Source organism: Falco peregrinus, chromosome 1, assembly GCF_023634155.1.
Source record: "Falco peregrinus isolate bFalPer1 chromosome 1, bFalPer1.pri, whole genome shotgun sequence".
Classification (NCBI taxonomy): Eukaryota; Metazoa; Chordata; class Aves; order Falconiformes; family Falconidae; genus Falco; species Falco peregrinus.
This window is the reverse complement of record NC_073721.1, coordinates 18,718,296-18,738,985: the sequence shown is the minus strand read 5'-3', so window position 1 is coordinate 18,738,985 and position 20,690 is coordinate 18,718,296. Positions and strand designations below refer to the sequence as shown.

Sequence of the window (20,690 nt, the reverse complement as noted above, 5' to 3'; positions counted from 1 at the left end):
ACTCACCTAAACAATGCAGAGCGTTGCCAAGATTTTCTGGGGCTTCACTTTTCAGCTTTACTGGTGTTGAATATTTTTTATCCATTAATGGCTGCTTTTCAGTCGGGGCCCTCCTTGTGTCTGGTTTCTTTTTCTTTGTAGCTCTGAGAGGCTCAGCTAACATTCGTACTTCCCTGGGAAAAGCTGTGAGCACCTGTATGGCTCCGGCTTTTATCTTAGCTTCCAGTCCCTCTTCGGTGCCGAATTCATCTGTTTGTGAAATTTTGTAAAGAGGTAACACATGGAGCTGTTCATCACTTGGAATCACCCCCACTCTCCGGTTATCTTCCTTCGTTAATGTACAGACCTGGCAAGAACAGAAACATTTACAAATACAACCCCATATATAAAATACACAAGTTATTTAAATATTAGACTTCATTGTTTGCTTACCTTTTATGACCTGAATGCTATGGGTTTTTCAAATGAAAACATCTTACAAATATGTTGTTTGATTTACGATAACGCAGAAAAATTATTGGTACTTGAAGAATAATATCAAGGCACACATCTTGGACAGGAAAAATGAAACTTTGGCTCAACTTGTGCTATCCACAAATACATGCCAACCTTGGTAAATAATTTGAGCTGTAAATTCCCATGCATTCAGAATTTTTTTTGTTTTTTTTTATACATACTCGATGTTCAGATTAATTTTTAAGGACTAAAAACTATGAAAAAATAAAATACTATTTTTAGATTGAACAAGAAGTTTCTATGACATGGAACTGGTTTTGTTTTGGCTGGCAAATGAGAGAAAAAGCCACAAACAGTTACTCGTACTGCTCTTATGTTTTTAGCAAATCTCAGCTCTGACTCCCTCCCTCTCTCTTTATACACACTTCCTTAAATCAACACCCTTCCCCAGCTCTGCCTGCCTGCTGTAATGGAGTCATGAGACTCAGCAAATGTTTGGTTTCTCTTAGGCCACTGACCTACTTTCTCCTATTAGATTATGTGTTGGTGAGATACTGGAGCCAAGAGGAGAACGTTGGTTACATCCAGCTTGATAAGGGCACATCAGAAACATGGATAAATATTCAAACCTGCTGCAACAGTTTTCTTGCGATAATTGATTTTGCCAAATCACTGCTGAACATTTGCAGTACTTAGAATTTTCAGCACTTAAAAATTCTGGCTATTAATAATACCAACCCTTCACCTTGAAAGCAGCGCTAAAGCCAGCGGTATGCTTTCTGGTTTCACTCTGTGCTTTCCAAGGGATGGCAACCATTTTACATATATGAAAAAGTGGGCAAATAGTCGTGCCATTTTTAGATTTATCAGTTACATTCATAAGAGACTACTGTTTTTCACAACAACAGACTACATTGCTGGAAAGCCATACATTGATATCACGGCTTGCTTAAGCTTCTATTTCACAGGAAGTTACTAACTACACACATACAGGAATATGCACGCCATCCAAGGATAAGATGATACTCCCTAAATGGAAACGCTATCATTCCATCATTGTGTAGGCTGAACGTGATACCCATCATAAACAGTTAATCGAGTTTCCCAGAATCTTGTCACCATGCCTAACATTCCAGGGAAGAAGAATGATATTTGTTATTATTATTTAGAGGGAGGGGAAAACCAAACATACTTATTTTATTTTGCAGCACAGCTTTCACACAAAGGCATCACACAATTACTTCCAGAACAATAAAGTTACAGAATCACAAACTAAAAATCTGTAATAATAAGGTGGCAGTTAGGGCTTTATAAATAGCTATATGCGAAGCTTGACAGTTGCAGAGCAGCAAAAGGAGAAACTTTGAGGGGTGGAGACAAAGGAGAAGAGCTTTTCAGGTGGCGTTTTGAAAGGATCAAGAGAAGGGCTCTTAAGAAGGCAAAGTGAAGGAAGGGGCAATTAGAAGCTGATGGGTAGCGTTTACTGATGTGCTTGCTCCATGCGTACTTACCTCCGCTGGGCAGCCTCTGGACTATTGAGGAAGATTTAGAAAAAACAACAAGTTGTTCCATGAGCAGCAAATGGCGCCTGGTTTCCTATGGACTGCTCCGTCCCCACGCTTCCACGCGCCCAACCCCAGCACCGTCATCCCTGCTCCCTTCCGTGCCCCGCCACCACCTCCGCTGGGCAGCGAGCAGGAACAGGGCCCAGCTGAGGCTGGGTGCCACCTGGCTGCTGGGCCAGCAGGAGCATGCAGATAAACCTGGGCTGTGAGAACCATGCCACGTCCCTTGATGAAGGAGCCAACCTGGACCCATCTCCTCCACTCACCAGTGAAATTTCACAACTTGGAATAACAGGTTAAAATCTCCAAAGACAATTCAGTTTCCACAAAGGTCAATAAAATCTGGTTGAAATTTGGCAAGAGTTTCCAAGTCAATCAGGAAGAGTGAAAGAGAATAGGATATATAGAGAGCACAATCACATATGACTCGTGTTCTTAAAAAAGCCCAGCACATCGCTCCCCTTCTGAATTAAAAAGTAAAGCAATGATAAACAAGTACGGAGGGGCCTAGCTGCCACTTTCTCATCAGAAACAGGGTGATTCTCACTTGTCTTTTAAAATACTCTGTCCAACCCATGTCTCGACCCACGCACTAGTCTGAAAAATGTCCGTATCTTGAAGATTCAATCCACAATCTTGCTTACTTTGGAAACAGAGACCCTCATCCAATTTACAGTTCTAAATTTTCATGTATTTTACCAGACACTTTCATGGAAAACTGATCTTGTACATCTATTAGATTTATTCTTTTCCATAAAGATTTACTTTTAAAAATGTATTAATTATCTTTCATATGACTTACATTTAGGCAAACATAAGATTAGCTCTACATTTCCACGGTGCTTGGCCCAGGGGTGAGCATACAAACAGAGACAAAAATCAAAGCTTGTACTGGTTGAAGGAAAACCTATTTTAAGCAAAAACGAATATGTGTCACTATCACAAAGCCCACACAGCTAACAAACTGTTTTGAGGAACTAAAGATGAGGGCTGCAGGATACTGGCAGAACTACGTTGAAAGTATCGTCAGCTCCAATACACACAATATATTAAATACTGAGTCAGAATACATAAAATTAAGAAATCAGTGTATATTCAGAATTGTGTTAAAAACCTGATGACCAGTACGCCTACAGCCTAAATACCATGACAGCAAATCTAATGTATGTAAAATTTCAAGGTCAGTGTCCTCCATAATGTATTTTAATATAAAAGGAAGGACACAGTAGTAAGCAGGCAACTGAGAAGTTAATGTTATGGGGAAACCAGCTACAGATTAAAGCCCTACAAATAAACTGGCAGTTTACAGCTGAAGTAATCCACCAAATGAGCAACATCTACTTCAACAGCCACTCTAATATTCCCATCTGTGCAAAACGCTCTACTAAGAATCTTAAGAGAAGCTATTGCTGAGAAGTTAAAAGCAATAGTTTCCATCGGTACCGATACTGTGCTGCAGACCAACCAAAATGAAACCTGAACATGAGAAAATCAATCGACTCTGTTACAAAGTCCAGTTACACAGTAAAGCTACGTACCCTGCTACTCTAAATACTTTTTCCAGAACACACAGCTAAATCATCCAGAATGCTCAACAGCCAAAGGAAATGTTGGCCCAGTGGTTTGTTTAGGTTTCCAGTGTGCTTGGTGATCAAAACCATTACCTATTCTGGGTTTAGTGATGTCATGGTAGAACTTGCATGTTTGTAAAACTTTATTTTTGTTTCTTTTAAACTTAAAATGCACCCATGAACTCAATGAAATTCCCTCCACAGATTTCCAGAGAAACATCTGTAGCTACGCAGCTCCCAATGCATTATTCTGGGACTCTTTGATCTGCCTTTGTCCTCTTGAACTTCACATGTAGAAATGATGTAGCCTTTTCCACTGTGTCGTAAGAACAGCCGTTTTGAGTACAAGTTTCAGCAAAGCAGTCAAACAGCCTTTCTAAACTTGAAAGATGTAATCAAGTTTCCTATCCTCATCTTCCCGTGGCAGATGGAAAGCAGAGGGGGTGCCATTTGGGACTGAGGTGCTGCTGCATCATCACCTACCATTACAAATAGGAACAAGTTGATTTTCCTTTACAGCTGAGACAGACTGTGTGTTTTATTGGCCTGTTACACCCTGGATAAGCCTGCGTAAGTCTGAGAGTCAGAGAAGGGAACCCCAAACGTACTTTCCTTTTGGCCACTATATACACACACAGACGTACCATCAGTCCGCGTTTCTATATGTATGCTGCAAGACAGCTATGGTGCGCACACCATAGAGTGATCTTCTAATGCTTCTCCATTTTCACAGTATAAAGAACAGTAATGAAAATCCTTCCTTTACAGCTCTGCGGGGCTTATCTTTTCTCCTGTTTGGTATATTCTGAACCACCAGTAGTTTAAGCATCTAGGACTTCTGCAGTTCACAAAGCAAGCTGTGGGCATGGCCCAGAATGTATCTAACCTGCACAGACACATTCTGTTACATATTGCAAAGGCTTCCACCTATATGCAATGACTTGATGAGCTGTAACTAAGAAATACAGTAAATTATTGGAAGAGCAGAGGGTTTTTTTTTAAATAAATCAGGAATAGTTTGTTGATGGATTCCTGATTAGCGCTATTGCTGCTGCTAATACATTTTATATTGTAGCTGCCCTTGAAGCATAGATTTATCTTCCTCCCCTTCTTCCACAGTGCCTGCTACAGACTGTGTGGCACCAATGATTACACGTAATTGCAGCTTGTTTCCCTCCTTCCTCAAAAAGGACAACATGCCCCATAGGATAAGAAACACCCATATACATCCTATAGATCTAGTGAAGTCTTCATTCACCATTTTGTTCCAGTGATTTAAATGGATTCACACAGCTATGCAGAACATGATCCTATGCAGCTAATCCAACAAACAGAAATATTTCACAGGCTCCATTAATAACTACAAAGCTTTTATCTGTGTGTTGCTCATTTAGCTTCGTATCTACAAGGAACACTGCACCCTAACACTGCAGTTGTAAACGTACATCAGCGGTCCTTAGGAGAACGCTAAAAGATGACAAAAGGAGTCTGAGTAAAAATCGATGGTATATTTATTGACTTAAAAACTCAATCCGTAGGCAGAAATTACTTTTCCTACTTTCAGATAAAAATGTTAGTTTACACCTCTGTAGAATTACCAAGTGTGTTCATTATACTACAGAGCAAACAGAGAATAGTTTTAGCTTTTCTACCAAAAAGCAGCTCCGCTAAATTCAGGGCATGATTCTGCTAGCCAGGAAAGGTGTTCGGCAAATCAAATCTCCCATGGTAAACATCAATTTGTGTAAGTTAAGATGTACTATTCTATCTTTTATCTATAGAAGACATTTCCCAGACTTTTTCCCCCACTGCTAACAAAAATGACAGCCTCATTTTAACAAAAATGACAGCCTCGTTTATTTTCAGAATCGCATACAAATAACATAGCTAATCATTAAAACATGTATACCCAGAAAAACACAAGGAATGCTTTTCTGAAATTCCGGCAGAGACAGAGCAAGGGAATTATTATTGACAGCTCATTAGATAATACATTAGTATACAGTAAACTCTCATGCTTATCATTAAACTCATCTAAGTGCATTGCTGAACTCACGTCTGTGTCTGGTTTAAATAATTTAAATAGAGTCTGGTTTTCCTTTCCTTTTTGTGCACTGTGCAGCATTCCTTTCATATCTGTGGTAAGAGTGATTCACCAGTAACTGAAGGGAGAGAATGAGAAGGTGTCACTTACACCGCAAGTAGCGGTGATAGAGCTGGCAACGTTCGCAAATACCAACTTATAAGGTATTAATTTTAACCTTTTTATTCTAGAGGAACTTTAGATCTTATAAATGAAGATTTTGTGTTGGAATAAGGAGGAAGGGAAGAATTGTCTTACCAACACTAATGAGATGCAAGATGACAAGTACACTTTGGACATACAGATTTAAACTGTAAGGTGTGACTACCATATTAAAAAAATCAAATAAAATACAAGAGAAAAATAGGTTATGGAAGTTTGAAGTTTGTAAGGCAGTGCAAATTGTTCTCATTATGTTTATTACTATGTTATCAGAAAGCAATCTATATGAAAACCATCCCCTCAGATGTATAACTTGCACATAGTACGTTTTACAGACAAAACGTGTCATAGTTACGTAAATGACTCCTCCATCGTTATTACCGATTATTTATAAGAAATCATAATGTATTTTAAAGTAAGTAGGTAGCCAAAGTACCTTCTGGAACTGAATGGGAATGCAGCTGGTGACCAAACAGAAGCTAGAATCACACGTAGGAATTTCTTTTTGTGTTCTTACCACTGGTTTTCCTATCTTATTACCAGAATTGGTTATAATTTCGATCATCATCAAACTGATCTAGATTGACGAAAGCCAGCATGTCCTATCACCGTTTGCAGAACAGCAATGTTTTTTTCCTTTAGGCTTCCAATACGTACCACTGTAACTATATAGCTAGATAGACTGAATAGACAGCAAACTCTGTATGTCCTATCAGTCACAGCCCTATGTACTCACTGTGAAGGCTGTATATAGATCATTAGGTAACTGAACCCTAATGACCTTGCAAATGCCCCAATTCAAGTATATAAATTGAGCATTAATACGTGCAACTATCTCCTGTTTATATATAGCCCTTTGTTGCAAGTATATTAAAATAAAGAGATAACAAACCTAAATAAAGAGACTATCAGCTATGCACTAGTTATTTGTATGAGTGAGCTGTCTGATGAAAATTGGATTCTAAGGCCTGGTTTTCAGCAGTTACAGTAATTTGATAATGTCCTTCAAGGCTTACAAAGTTTGGCAGAACTTGATAACAGAACGACAGTGATAAGTTCTGGCCTATACAGCAACCTTGCACAGGTCATAATTTTCCATGCTTTAAGATTTGGAATTACTTGCAAACACATTATGCACAATCCATAGAAATAAAGTATCAACACCAGCAAGGATAATCTGAGGCTGAAATAACATCAGATGATTATGGGTGAATACATTTGTAGAACTATTCCCTGGTACATTCGTCAAAAAACCAGGGCTAATAGTCCCTTCAGCTGCTTCTGGCCACAACTTACAACTTCTCTGGGATCCAATGTGGCGGAATGAATAGCAGACTCAGTTTCTATTTAATTTGTCTTTAAATTAAGAGGCAATATAGCACATAAAGTATTATTATTTTCAGAATGCCTGAATTAAATTTAATTTAAAAGTATACCATGCAACTTGTCATGAAAAGGAAGCCTCATTTTCAAATCTGGGATCTTTAAGAGGTTTGAATTCCTACACTTCAGAAGATTTGAACGGACTGTACTATCACATGAGCTTACTCTCACACACATAGCATCTCACTAATAGTTTGCGAAGTATGGTTCTGGCACTTTCTTCCAGATTATGTGCATGTAAGTGGCATTCAACGCTAGGGCAAAACAGGACTGCCATTCCTGGTGAATTCTGAGACCTGCGCTTCTGTCCTTTAAAGTAACAGACATTTGCCCAACATACAAGCACACAACGTTAAACAGCTGTACCAGTCATTTCATTGCTGATACAAATGCCGAATGTTAAGTATGTGTGTGAATGCAACATTTTATTGATTCACAGCAACATAATAATACAATTTTCATTCCAAATTCTAAAAAAGACCCTTTCTAGAGTAGACAGAGATTTCAGATAATTTTTTTCCAGATATGCATTCCTTGATAGAGAAATTACTCTTGAGTGTACCTCCACTGACGTACAAGAAGTCATCTTAGCAATTTAGAGCACTGAAATGCTTTGAATACTAAAAAACACATTGCCAGTTTTTATCTTTTCTCCTTTGAGCTTGGCTTTCTTCAAGACTGTGGTCTCAATCACTTAACTGAGCAATTCCCCAATGTTCCCCCCCCCCAGCAATTCAGCAAGGTACTTGTTACAACAACTACGCACCAAAAAACCCACACCTGCGGGTTTTTCTTTCATACTGAGATCATAAAAGTCACCTGACTCCACCATGACACGGTACTCTCTATTTTTGGACTAGTAACTACACTAACATGAAGCCTGGTAAGTGCACAGTGCAAGATTAAGTTAATGTGATGAGAATTGAGCTTCGGGGGGTAGAGTTAATGATGAATCAGTTTGATTTAGCTCTTACTCTACAGCTCTTTCCATACGGCTCCTTGGTTAGGTAATTATTTGCCTTTGAACACCAAACCTCTGCTGTGAATAGCTTATCTGTCCTATGGCCAGTCCTCTCCAAAGGACCTGGGTGTCTCAAAGGAATGAAGGTATTTTGTAGTAGGGATCACTCCCATACCTTTCGTGGTCTGTTCTGTAATAAGATGAACTTACATCATCTGTAGACCAGTATTAAATACATGCAAATAATATGGGAATTTATAAATGGCAACATGCAGTTAATGTCATAATACCTAAAAAAAACCAAACCAACCTTCATGCAAATGTACCCGGCTAAATCAAGCAGCATTTTAAAACACACAGTTATCACAATAGTAAACAGTACAAATGAGAAAATCCTGTGTACGTACCACAGTGCTTCCATTGTGCATGTTATGTGTATCCTTATGGGCATGGGCACAGAAATCTATGCAAGCTGTTACACCAGAGAAAGGCCTACCGTCCTTAGATCCAAGCCGGCAGTCTGGGCCCATGTGTTCATTCTCCACCTAAAAGTAAAATAAACTACAGGTACTTGGGACTGAAAGTGAGCGGCTTGGAACCCCATGAGCCACAGCTGCACTTGGGACTGAACAAATGCAGCCAGTAAGAACAATCGGAAAGCACCTATTTTCCTATGAAATATGTGACACTTATGACTGGTTCTCAACAAGATAATCAGCTTCACCAGAGTCAAAATGCCTTTAAAGAATAAAAACATTTTATTCACAGTATTACCTCTAAGCCATTTACGTGTGCACAGCTCAAGGCATAACTTAAACATCAGTTTGAATAAAAAAGGTGCATTATTTTAAAACTAGCCAAATGAAGCAACTGCTGTAAATAAGCAATGGAGTCCACCACGTCTGTGAGGTCTGTGGCTTCTACCGACAAACATACTTTGGGGTTTCATCTTGTTTTTAAACTATGCTGTCTGTTCAGAGCTACAGCTACACCAGCTGAATGTCACAGGCCTACCTGGTTCTGGAAAGCTTCAGGAGCAAGCTTTTTATAAACCGGAGCCAAATCAGTAGCTAAAGTTTGCAAATTATTTTCAAGAAGTTCCTCCTGCAGAGAAAGGTGACATTTAGAGTGTTGTAATTTGCTTTGTAAGACTCTAATCCAGATTAAAGATGCCTAACAAGTCAGTCTGTATTTCACAGTTTATTAATCTGACTTCTCTTCTGCTGCCCTTTGTCACTAACCAGAAAAAAAGTTCACTATTGCATGACTAAAATACCAAAATCATTACATGTAAGTTAACCAAGTAACAATGGAGGACATCTGCTAAGGCGAAGAAACCCAACACACACAGAATCAATTTCTGCATCATTTCCCCCGAGCTGATATGTGGACTGTCAAGGAGGGAGGAATGTTTCACACAAAATAGAGAAGTAACATCCAGAAGAGAAAAATTACACCACATGCTGAGTGGAGATGGAACCCCAGGTCTTCTTGTAGCGTTTTGCTTATGGGGCCTTAATTTATGTTGTCACAGCCCTGCTAAAAGAAGCCTAGGTTTCCACCACCTTTTGCTTTTAATTGTATGAGTAACTCCCAGTAGCATTTAACATTAATTTAATCTCTTAGGGGAAAAGGTACATTTCTAACATTGCAACAGAACTTTTATCAGGAACATTTGTTAAATATTTTGTTCTTCGGAGGTGCAAAACTCAGGACTTTATGGAAATGTGTATCTACTAGATTTGGAAGTAATACTCCTTTCCTTGGGCTAAGCCATATAAACATGGAACCAGCTAGGTGGGCTTCTATGGCAGTCTAACATTTAAGCGCTTACTTCTAGAAACAACCCATATGTTCTCTTCCTAAATTTTTGCTTTTCCAGGAAAATCACCAACCAACTGGGAAAGAAAAAGGTGGTGATACACTGCCTACTTTGTTTTCCTCCAAGGGCCAGGCTTTGAGAGACAACCGCAGCTTCAGTTTTGCATACTGTATAGTGGCAAAAAGCAACAGTTTATTTTATTTTGTTTAAAAAAAACAAGAACAAAAAAATTTCCAAAACCAAAACTCCGTTATCACCATATACTGCAAACACAAATGTATGTAAACATACGGATAATTTCACATTTTTCAATGTGATGTGACATTACAAATTGATACTGTATTTTTTAACTCATACAGTTTATCAACAGTTGATTGGGACCACAAGTTTTTCTGAACTGCATTGAAGGTAACGCACCCTTAATTATCTGTCCTACGTACTATTCTTACCTAGGTATATTACACCCTTAACCTCATCTCACTCCATCCAGTGCCTCAAATGATCCAAATCTTTCTGGACTTCGAACTATCTTCTTCTTAATTTGCTATACCTCCTAGCTTTATGTCATCTGCAAAATCATCAATATCCAATATTTAGCTAAAAGAAGCATGTGCTAAAAAAATTAACGACAAAACCAAATTAAGAGAAAAATTATTTACCAGTAATTTCACTTCTTTGAAGTGCACTGACAAGCTGCATGCACACTGCACCTGCCCCAGCACCACTGCCACCAAGAGCTGGAGGCTTTTGCACAGTGGTAGCCTAAGGGTGCATGTGCTCCCCTTGCAGGCAGGCACACACCGCCTGGAATACCTGTCAGCTGTGCCACCCTCATCCCTCTCAGCTGCAGAATACAAAGAGGTTTTAAAACAACTTCCATGGAAAAGGGAAAGCTGCTATAAATGCTGTTGTGCTTCAGTAAGTGTGCAAATGGAGCTCAGGGTGGCCATTTGGCAGACTCAAGAGGAAGTGATATCACCAGCACAGCTTGCAGTCTCACAAAGCACATTCCCATCAAAGACAGATCTATTTGAGCTGTCTCGTAAGAGATCTGGCACAGCCTAATATTTCATTAGGCAGCACATATCAAGGTTGCCACCTTTGTTGATTCATCAGCCAATGTTATTAAAAACATTAGAAACCTACAGAGAAAACACATGCACAGAATGCTCCATGCCTAGCATTACACAAGGGAAGAACCTACAAACACAGGATCACGGAGAATGAAAAAGGACAAAGGAGGAGGAGCAGGGCTTCTAAGATGAAAGAATCCCTAATAAATACATTTTTCCATAAATGAAAATGTCTAGAACAAATTCCTTCTTGAGACAAGCAGGGCTATTTTCAGCTTGTACTGCCTTTGCCTTAGTTGTGTATTCAGTGAGAAGGGCAGAAGGACTGCGTGCGCTTTATTCTGTTTAGGCAGAAGTCCCCCCCTTTAAGCCCTAATGAAGTCTGTGAATACCCACAGTGCGAGTGGACAGCACAACTCTGAGGAGACTGAAGGGTTTGCATTCCCACACATATGCATAAAAGATGCTTCATCAAAAAATAGGACTTGGGAGGAATATTTAGCTCCAGTGAAACAACTGACTTCACTCTCTTCCAAGAAACAATTAACATTTCACATTGTGTATACACCACACATCAAAAAAAGCAAGAGTACCTCTGCTACTGTCTGGACTCCACCCAGCTAGGTATTTTCTGTAGCTAGCAGCAGTGGAGTTCAGGAGCTGAGAAAGATGATGGGCAGGTGACCCAAACAGAGCGCTAGGTAACTGACTGCGCTGTAGTATATGTCTCTTCAAGCATGCCAGATGTGCTAGTAAAGCCGTGACACTTTTATCTAGGAGTTCCACAGGGAAGTGGGGTTAGAGCCATCTACAGTCAGAACCAACGGTACTGTTGAGTTACGCTGAGGAACTTATGTTCATGAGGCAGTGGTTATCAGTCTATAACACCTGATTTCTTTTTCATTAAATTATTCCCATTGTAAAAAACATTTGGTTGGTTTTGGTTTTAGAGGTTTTTACTTCACATATCACCACGTTTTCTGTGCTGTCTCAGCTTCATGTCATCACTGACACTCATAAGCAGCAATTACAGTATCATTTCACTGTATCATATCTTGGCATGTTCATTTCCTTCAAGAATGTTTATAAAACATGCTGTTCACAGAAAAACCAGTTTATTCTAGGTGGCAGACAGAAGACCAGGTTGTCAGCGGGTCAGCCAGCAGTGTGAAAGCAGTGCAGCCCAAGGTACAAAATTTTCCATGACAAGACAAAAGGACTAAATCTATGAGGTGCAGGCTTTGGTGCTTAGGAAAAAAATTTAGCTGTATTTTATACTTGCAAAGAATTAACATTACAGAGTTACACAGTGGAGCTAAATATGCATACAGAAAAGCATTTAAGGGTAATTTTAGGGTATCTTAATACATCGTAAGGGACACTAAATTTTCATACAGTGGTAAAATTAATAAGTTCTACAGTTACAAAACAGCTGGGTGCCTGTGTGACAAGTTATGCATACATGTGTGAGAGAAAAGGGTGGATATCCGTAGATACAATTTCTAGTTCTGAAAATCATCGGAATAAATACCTGGAGGAAAAAAAACCAATGAATGAAATAAATCTTACTTGCTTAGGGTCATCTGTGAGAAGCCTAAATTTCCTGGGGTTTTTGCTTCTGGCAAACTTACAGCCATTGAAATACATACTCCATGAACAGCCAAATGAGAATGACGCTCCACAAGTTTCTGGATCAAGTCCTTGACATGCACAAGTACGACTATGAAAGGAAATAAAGACATACCAAGTTGGCCGATAACACAGCTCTTTTTATCTTTTTCCTTCTGTTTTGCTTGTTTAAGTCAATGCTATTTGCTAGTTCTTTTATTATACATAGCATAAAACCACAGGAGTTTATGAAATATATGATTTAACCAGATACCTTTTGTTAATGAAATACTCGTGTAGAGGACTGACTTTTTTCCCCATAAAGACAGTCTCAACTCCCCAAAGCCCCAGTTCTGGGAAATAAATACATAACAATCAGTTACAGCTATATAGATATACCCACACTACTTCAATTTTTACTTTTCCAGTTGAATAAAATTTTTATCCCAGAAAATACTACTGCTACTAAAGCCCACCCCTAAATCCACAGTTATTTTGTTACATGTGACACTACCACTGGTTCCAAATACCACTGATCCAACTCTGAAAGTCTTAAAACTCCACTCAGCCTGACCCTTTAAAAACACAAGCATTAGATTCAGGTCACTGTACAGCTATTAGTGTCTGTTAAACACAGGCTAGACAAAAATCAGCACAAAGGCAGCACTGCTACAGAGCCTCAGCTGCAATATATTATCTAGTCAATTAAACTGAAGTCCTCCCAGAGACACAGAGAGGAAGATCCTAACCTTGAGTGTTCAGTCTGTCACTTATTTAAACAAATCACATATCACCTTCTGAGCAGCTCGTTAGCATGGCCATGTATGCAAAGGGCACACTGACTGTCTTTGGGCAGCGTGCACAAAGCCAGAAGAGAAGCTCATGGCCATTCATTTCCCTGAATGCTCACAGCCTGGTCTCTAGGAAAAGCCAGGAACTAAGTTTTTTACTGAAATGACACCTAGTGGTTTGTAATTTTAAATGAGCTTTTTTACATTTATTTTATTAGTCGAACTATTGAATTCTCAAGTTACTTATTGCAGAACGTTCAACAAGCAACACAACAATCGTTCGCTATTAAATAACTTACTCTTCATTTAACGCACATCTACGGCTGGTGGGACAGCCGTATTTTCTGAGACTCTGTGTCAGTTCTTTGTACAGCGTATCAGCCAGGAGATGCGGGATCCCTTCCCAGGCCAGTATGAGAATCACGATGACGGCAGTTTGGCAGTGGTGTCCTGCACGCTGACGTACCAAGCACAGCAACTTTTCCTCATCGCTACTTCTTCGTATCACCTGGAAGAATCATTTTGTTTATTCTTTGATAAGCGTAGGAAACGCGTAACGTGCTGCTCTTCTCTGGGACATGTAAGGCCTGGAAGAGTAAGAAATACTGCCGCCCAAAGAGTGTCTGTCAGCAAGCAGGACTGGGACAGCATCACACACTGATCTCTGGTGTAGAACATGATTTTGCGTTGCCTTTTTACCTGTAGAAGAAATAGCAGTACATTTCACAGGAGGAGCAATATTTTAAACGTTCTACATGAACAACAAAGAAGATGCATTAAAGGAAAATAACCACTAGAAGGAAATAATAATCCCGAGACAACGTATCTGCTAAGAACCTAACAGTTAACCTTGAAAGTAATACAGAGAACATACTGCCAAAACCCAGCACGCAGGTCCATAGCAGCACACCACAGAAGCACATGCAGGCGTCTGTTAGGATGGTTACCACAGTTATGTATCAGTACATAAAATGGTTCCCACCTTGCAAAGTAAGATTAGAAGAAAGCGATGAGAATAAACTGTGTTCTTGGTGAAGGAAACAATGAGATTTTTCAGAACACATCCCTAGACTACCTACATTACAGTTCTTAGCAGAGCGCTGAAGTTCTTACCAAACTGCATGATACACAACGCAATCTTTGTCAACCTTACCCATAAAACACAAAGACTAATACAATATGGATCAGTACAATATACCAATGAATAAAAAGGAATTTTTTAAAAATATCGAAGAACTAGACAGTCCTACTCCCCCATACTTAGGTTTTTTATCACAATCTGAAACAGAGCTGAAATTTAAAATGAAAAACCACAATAAAGCTAGATAGTATTAGAACATGATCTTTGAAAATATGTTTCTTTATTTTTCCAACGTGTTTTAGCCAGCATAGCCTGTACGAGGCCTCCAACAAAGCTGTCAAGATCCCAGTGTTAAGCTTCAAACACATTAGGCCTGGACCTCTCTTGGGCAGCAAAGGCCAAATCTTCCTCCTCGGCTCCACCGCACATGGATAGGGACCAGGAGGTCCCTCCTTACTGCGTGCAGAGGGCGGCTAAGGCTCTGCCAGCTCCACAGCAATACACTCGCTCAGAGCAAGCAGTCGGTCACCTTGGCTCTCCACCCAGCGCTCCCTCTCCACCAGCAGACCTCCCATAGGTATGGCACTAGTCACGGACTGTAAAAGCAGGAAGACAACGGTGTTTCACTTACTCTTTGAAAACCTCCAGATACCTGAGTTTTCATGCAGATTCCCTACTGGACTGATGTCAAAGCTTCTTTGTTGCCAGAAGTGCAGCTGTCATTTATGTGTGACCCCCAGCCTGATCAGCTCTGATTAAATTATTTGAACTCATTAAAAGTGGGGACCAAAGTACGCTTGCAATTAATCTGCAAATGAGAAAGTTTGCAATAGATGAACAGTTTCAGAGGGAATCTGTGCCAGCTTAGCAGGAAGAAGCAACCTTAAAGTTAATTTGTGTCTTCTAAAGTTAATCATGCAGTCTTACAATCAGCTTTAAACATCATGAGAAAACAAGCAAAGGCATCTGAGGTACCCTTGCTCAAAAGGAGACTTGGTTGTGACTGACCAACGAGTACAGTATTTTTTACAAAGAAAGAAAAATAATGCAACTCATTTACATTTGAGTGAGGTTTACAGAAAATCTATTATGGCTGATACACAATACAGTTATTCACGTCAGTGTGAGCTTTACATTCCTGAGGCAGCACAGTTCCTTCAAGGAGGAGAGAAATTGAGGGGTTTTTACTCAGCATGAAGGGTGATGCTTTTACTTTTTTGTTTGTCTGGGGGTTTGTTTTGTTTCTGGAGTTTGTGACTTCAATAAGGTTATCTGGTACCTTATAGTTTCTCAGTACCACATCAGGTTGCCTTTTTTGAGTTCTCATATAGTTCTAAACTGGAAATACACAGTCCAGGAAAACTGACAGGCAAACAGGAAGGAAATTTATAGTTAAACATAGCTGGAATTTGCTTCATTATGCATACAGTGGAGAATGCAGTGCTCTTATTGGACCCAAAAACATTTTACAATTCATCATCTTTCAGGCCACAAAGGTAGCGAATTGATTTGTCAGCTGTCTGAATTTACTTTCCGTGGCTCTTGAGAGGTTATATGGTATGCTCATCTGCCTACAGGTGGAGTGCTCCCATCCTTTTGTTACCAGAGGTAAGGCACTTTTCTCACCTGTCTGTTTAGAAGAACACATCTTGCACCAAAACAATCACGGTTCCCCTGGGCCCGCAGACAGAGCTGGAGCCATCGTGCTTTTCCTGCGTAAACTGGCGATACCCCTGTCAGACGTGCTACAGCTGACATTCTCAAGCAGGAACAGAGCCTCTCTTCTGTGACAATATATCCACAGCAACACCCCAGTCAATATACAGAAAAGCACATTTGAGCAAGACAACCACAAACCATCAAGTAAATCCAGCCAGCTGAAACACCATGTCATTCTTGAGGATTTAACGGTTTTTCTAGTGGGGAAAGAGCCACGGCAGTTGCCATAGCTTGACTCGGTGACTTCTTAGTTACAGTAACACTGATGTAACTCTCTTATTGCTAGATGTATACTGTATTATAAGTGTGTGTGTGTATATACACACACATATGTACCTATATAAAGCAAAAGTAAAACTGCATTTTTGTTACTAGTGGTTATCTGAGTAATCCAATCCAAAATATGACTACTAACTGTGTAGTGCTGGTCAAGATTTTGCCTGATGTGCTTACAGATCTGACTTCTTACTGTTTTTTAAGTAAAAGAGCTAGTAAGGCTTTAGTTGACGGATCATTTCTTGAATTACTTTTTAGCTGTCTCCACTTTATTTCTATTCCAGTTTCTGCAGCTTGTAATTACTGGGGATGAATCCAAGATCTTTTCACCCTTAAACATCTCCTAACCATACAGTGTTTTAACCACCTGCCCCCGCCCCTTTACTTTATGGAAACATCACTTGTTAAATTCATACAACAGCAACACCATCTTAGTGGTGTCACCAGAAGAGTAGTATAAATAAAATCTCAGCCTACACTTTAGTTTACTTTATTCTTTTCAGCGTGCATTTGACACTGTGTCCTCCTCAGTAGGGTAAACGCTGTCACTACCACAGATAATACAATAATAATGCAATTTATTAATCAGTTCTTCATGCAATCATTTAAAATGTGTATTTATTTGCTATTGCTTGCAAACATAATTCCCAGTGTACTTATTGCTTACCTATGAAACACTGAGATGCCAGATATTAAGTTAAATATGTAACAAATACAGCAAGTCCCTGAATGTTTCCTCAGACTATAAGCCATGCACAAATCAGCTGGCAAATCTTGTGTCCAAAAGCTGTTGGTACTATTCATGATTTCTGTGATGTAGTTAACAACAGTGATAAAGCAAATAATTTAATACTTCAGTTTGTTTAATTTTGGTCCCTAATACATTTAAAAGGGATGAAAAATCAAACATTTAAGTGGTGGAATTTTAAAGCTCCGTTTTTAAAATGGCAGAATAAAAACATTTTCCCCTGCAATTACTTTTCCACACAAACTAACCATGTGGAAGTGTGGACTTCTTAGTAAGTCACATAGAAAAATAATCAACAAAACAGACTTGTAATAAGTCGGTATAACACTTGAATGTAACAAGCAATAGGACAATAGCAAACGGCCTCAAGTTGCGCCAGGGGAGGTTTAGATTGGATATTAGGAAAAATTCTTCACCAAAAGTGTTGTCAAGCACCGGAACAGGCTGCCCAGGGAAGCAGAGGAGTCACCAACCCTGGAGGCATTTAAGAGGTGTGTAGATGTGGCGCTTAAGGAAAAGGTTTAGTGGTGGACTCAGCCGTGCTGGGTTAATGGTTGGACTCCGTGATCGTAAAGGTTTTTTCCAACAGAAACTATTCTATAGTCATCTTTCTGCAGGTATGTAGGGCCAGATTATCCCTGAACTTGTTTGAGCAAGCACTAGCTGTCATCAGTACGAAGTATCCATCAAAAGATCCTCACATGAACAATGAATCATCCGTTTCAGCTGCAATGCAGCACTTCTGGAAAGCAACAGACCTAACAAACTCGCCCACAATGCTTGATCAGTACTTACCGGCCCCGTTCTGCACTCACAACAACTGGGTGTGATGTTATGTGCTACTCATTCCGTCACCTGTTTGCTAACATAACCATGTCTAGGACAAAAGGAAAAACTGAAATGGGACACTCCTCCTTCCAAAGAGCTGTCTTATGCACACGCGTATTTGGACACACGATACCACGATACATCCTTGCAGGCTGCTGAGTTGGGCAGGATGCTGATGTATTCTGACTGTTTTCAAAAACCAAGTTGTGTACATCCCTCCCGTGCTGTAGTCAGGCACCCACCCTACCACTCTGTACTATGCCTGTTCTGCATTATTATGGCTCTCTGTGTCCTGTTTATGTGTACATCTAAAGGAAGGCAGCAGTTCAAGTAATTTATTTTATTACCTAGCCCAGATATTTGAAAATGGCAGAATGTGAGAATAAGAGCAGGCCTTCAAAGTGAGCCAGCCAGCCAGCAAGGAGAGAAATACAATCAACAGCGACTATGGCAACATACCACAGCTAAACCTCTGTTTCTACACACCACAAAAGGTAGAAGTTTACCCAATTTTCTTAAGAGAAAGCATGAGCCAAAAGCTAAAGTGTATTTACTGAAGAAGAACCACAGAGCAGAATTTGCGCCAGCAATTCAGCAACAAGTTATGGGATAAACAAGAGGAAAAGTTAGTTTTTTCACTCCTTCACATACAAGGACAGTGAAGAGACAGAAAGGCATGCTAAGATTAAAGAATACAAGAACAGGACAAGGTCAGGAGCGGACTGTCCAGCCTTATCCTGAGAGTGACTAACAGCAGTTGCTAGGGATGAGGAGTAAGAAAGGCCCTTGGATGCGGAGATGCTTCTCAACAACCACAAGGCACCTTCCAGGCACCTGCCAGCAGCTTGGAAAATAATGGTCTCTCCCAGCTTTTGAAGGATTTGCTTTTTGAGCATCTGTCTACTCACTTCTAAATCTCTGCAGCATTCTACCACCCACTACCCTCCTGGGCAAAGTTCAGTTCCAGACTGTGTGAAAGAAAAAACCGATACCTTTTCTTCAGGGTGAGCTCGCCCCTGCTAGTGCGCCCTGGTTTTGATACAGGGTGACTGTGAATAACAGGGGCTATGCAGCTCTCCGTGCCACCAGAGCCTTTAGAGCGCCTTCTCCCCTTCCCTCTGCGCCAGGCCGATGGGTCTGTACCTCTACCTGCCTTTGCTAGTTCTGCTGTGCTTTGAGTTGAGGGACCAGAACTGGACAGTGTTCAAGACTGGGGTGCACCATGCTTTCTCACACAGGTGTAATTATGTTTTTTTAATGTTTTATGTTTTCTTTGCTCCTCCCCAGTAATTCTCCCCAGTTTCTTTTGGTGTTTTCACCACTGCTGAACGCTGAAGCTGACGTATAACAAACTGTTTATCCCAAGCAGTAACACGCAACCTAGTGCCCATCGCTGTATATGAATATAGAACATTCTACTTTTTGTGTAACTGTATTTATCAAGTGAGTTTTATCTATCACTTTAGCAGCCATTCGTTCTGGATCACAAGTCCTTCCTGCTCTTCCATGATATGTGTCCCTCCTCATTATCCTGAAAAACTTCGTATCGTCAGCAGTTTGTCACCTCAGTGTCTCCCACTTTTTTCAAACAATTTCTGAGTGTATTGAACAGCTATCGATAAAACCTGCTGCAGCTGTCCAAAAGCTGAAGTTCTACTTATTTGAATTATTTCTTTTAGATTGTTGAAGCAACTGTCTCAACCCTTGGCAGGAGCTCTAGAACAAGGAATAAGTACACTGTGAATAAAAATTACTTGATATCCTTAAACATAAGCCAGTCTATCTAAATTAGCACGTACATGACTTATGCAAGTAGCTAAGGGGCGACTGCAGAAGCTCAGCATACCAGATGCTGAATTACCACATGGATGAGAAATTACTTTCCAATTTAGGATCACCAGAATAGTTTTGTTAACATGACACAAACCAGACACCACCAGCAAATTTTAATTGCCAGCTAAATGCACCGCTATAAATTACTGGGTGAAACAAAAATAATGGAACCAACAAAAAGGTCCTTTTTAGGTTTATTTCATCGCCATATGGTTCCACGGGAATAATCCCTCCTGTCCATTCTGAATTTCTTCAGTAAAACAGGGTATCAGTAGCTGATTTTAAAGTGAGAACATAGCTCAACTGCTCACTGTGATTTCCTGAAATAGGCAGCTCAGGACACTCTGGCTCCAGGTTTTCCAACCTGCAGATTTTACCTCTGCACAAAGTTCACGTATGGAGTCTTTTCTACACAGGACAAGATTCTCTGCTAAGCTACAATTCCATAATAACCTACAGCAGTGCAAAATGAAAGCTCGGTGCTGTTAAAACCTGCTGCTGTTCTACCAGGTGATGCTGTGTAACAGCAGGAGAAACATTCTTGTCTGCCACAGAAGCAAGTCTGCCCTCCCTTTTTCCTAATTCACTCCTACACACACGTTAAACGACATTAAACTCTCTTCTTACTGGAAAATGTTATATCCTCATTCTCAGCATGTCTAAGAGATATTAAAATGGAAATAAGTTCCACTTCCATAAATTCTCTCTTCTCAAGTACTAGCAGACTACA

General features: G+C 40.0%; 1 protein-coding gene across 7 annotated transcripts in view; it reads right to left on the bottom strand.

Moving 5' to 3' along the window:
* Positions 1-20,690, bottom strand: part of TET1 (tet methylcytosine dioxygenase 1) — an 80,533-nt gene that overhangs the window by 15,856 nt on the left and 43,987 nt on the right. For 4 of the 7 annotated variants that reach the window (XM_055792622.1, XM_055793578.1, XM_055792025.1 and 1 more), the window contains 5 exons: positions 13,775-13,983; positions 12,646-12,796; positions 9,196-9,285; positions 8,589-8,726; positions 7-346 (listed from right to left, as the gene is read on the bottom strand). In XM_055792622.1, coding sequence (XP_055648597.1) covers positions 7-346; positions 8,589-8,726; positions 9,196-9,285; positions 12,646-12,796; positions 13,775-13,983 — 928 coding nt within the window. The other 3 variants (XR_008745442.1, XM_055793679.1, XM_055793636.1) reach the window with 3 other exon arrangements.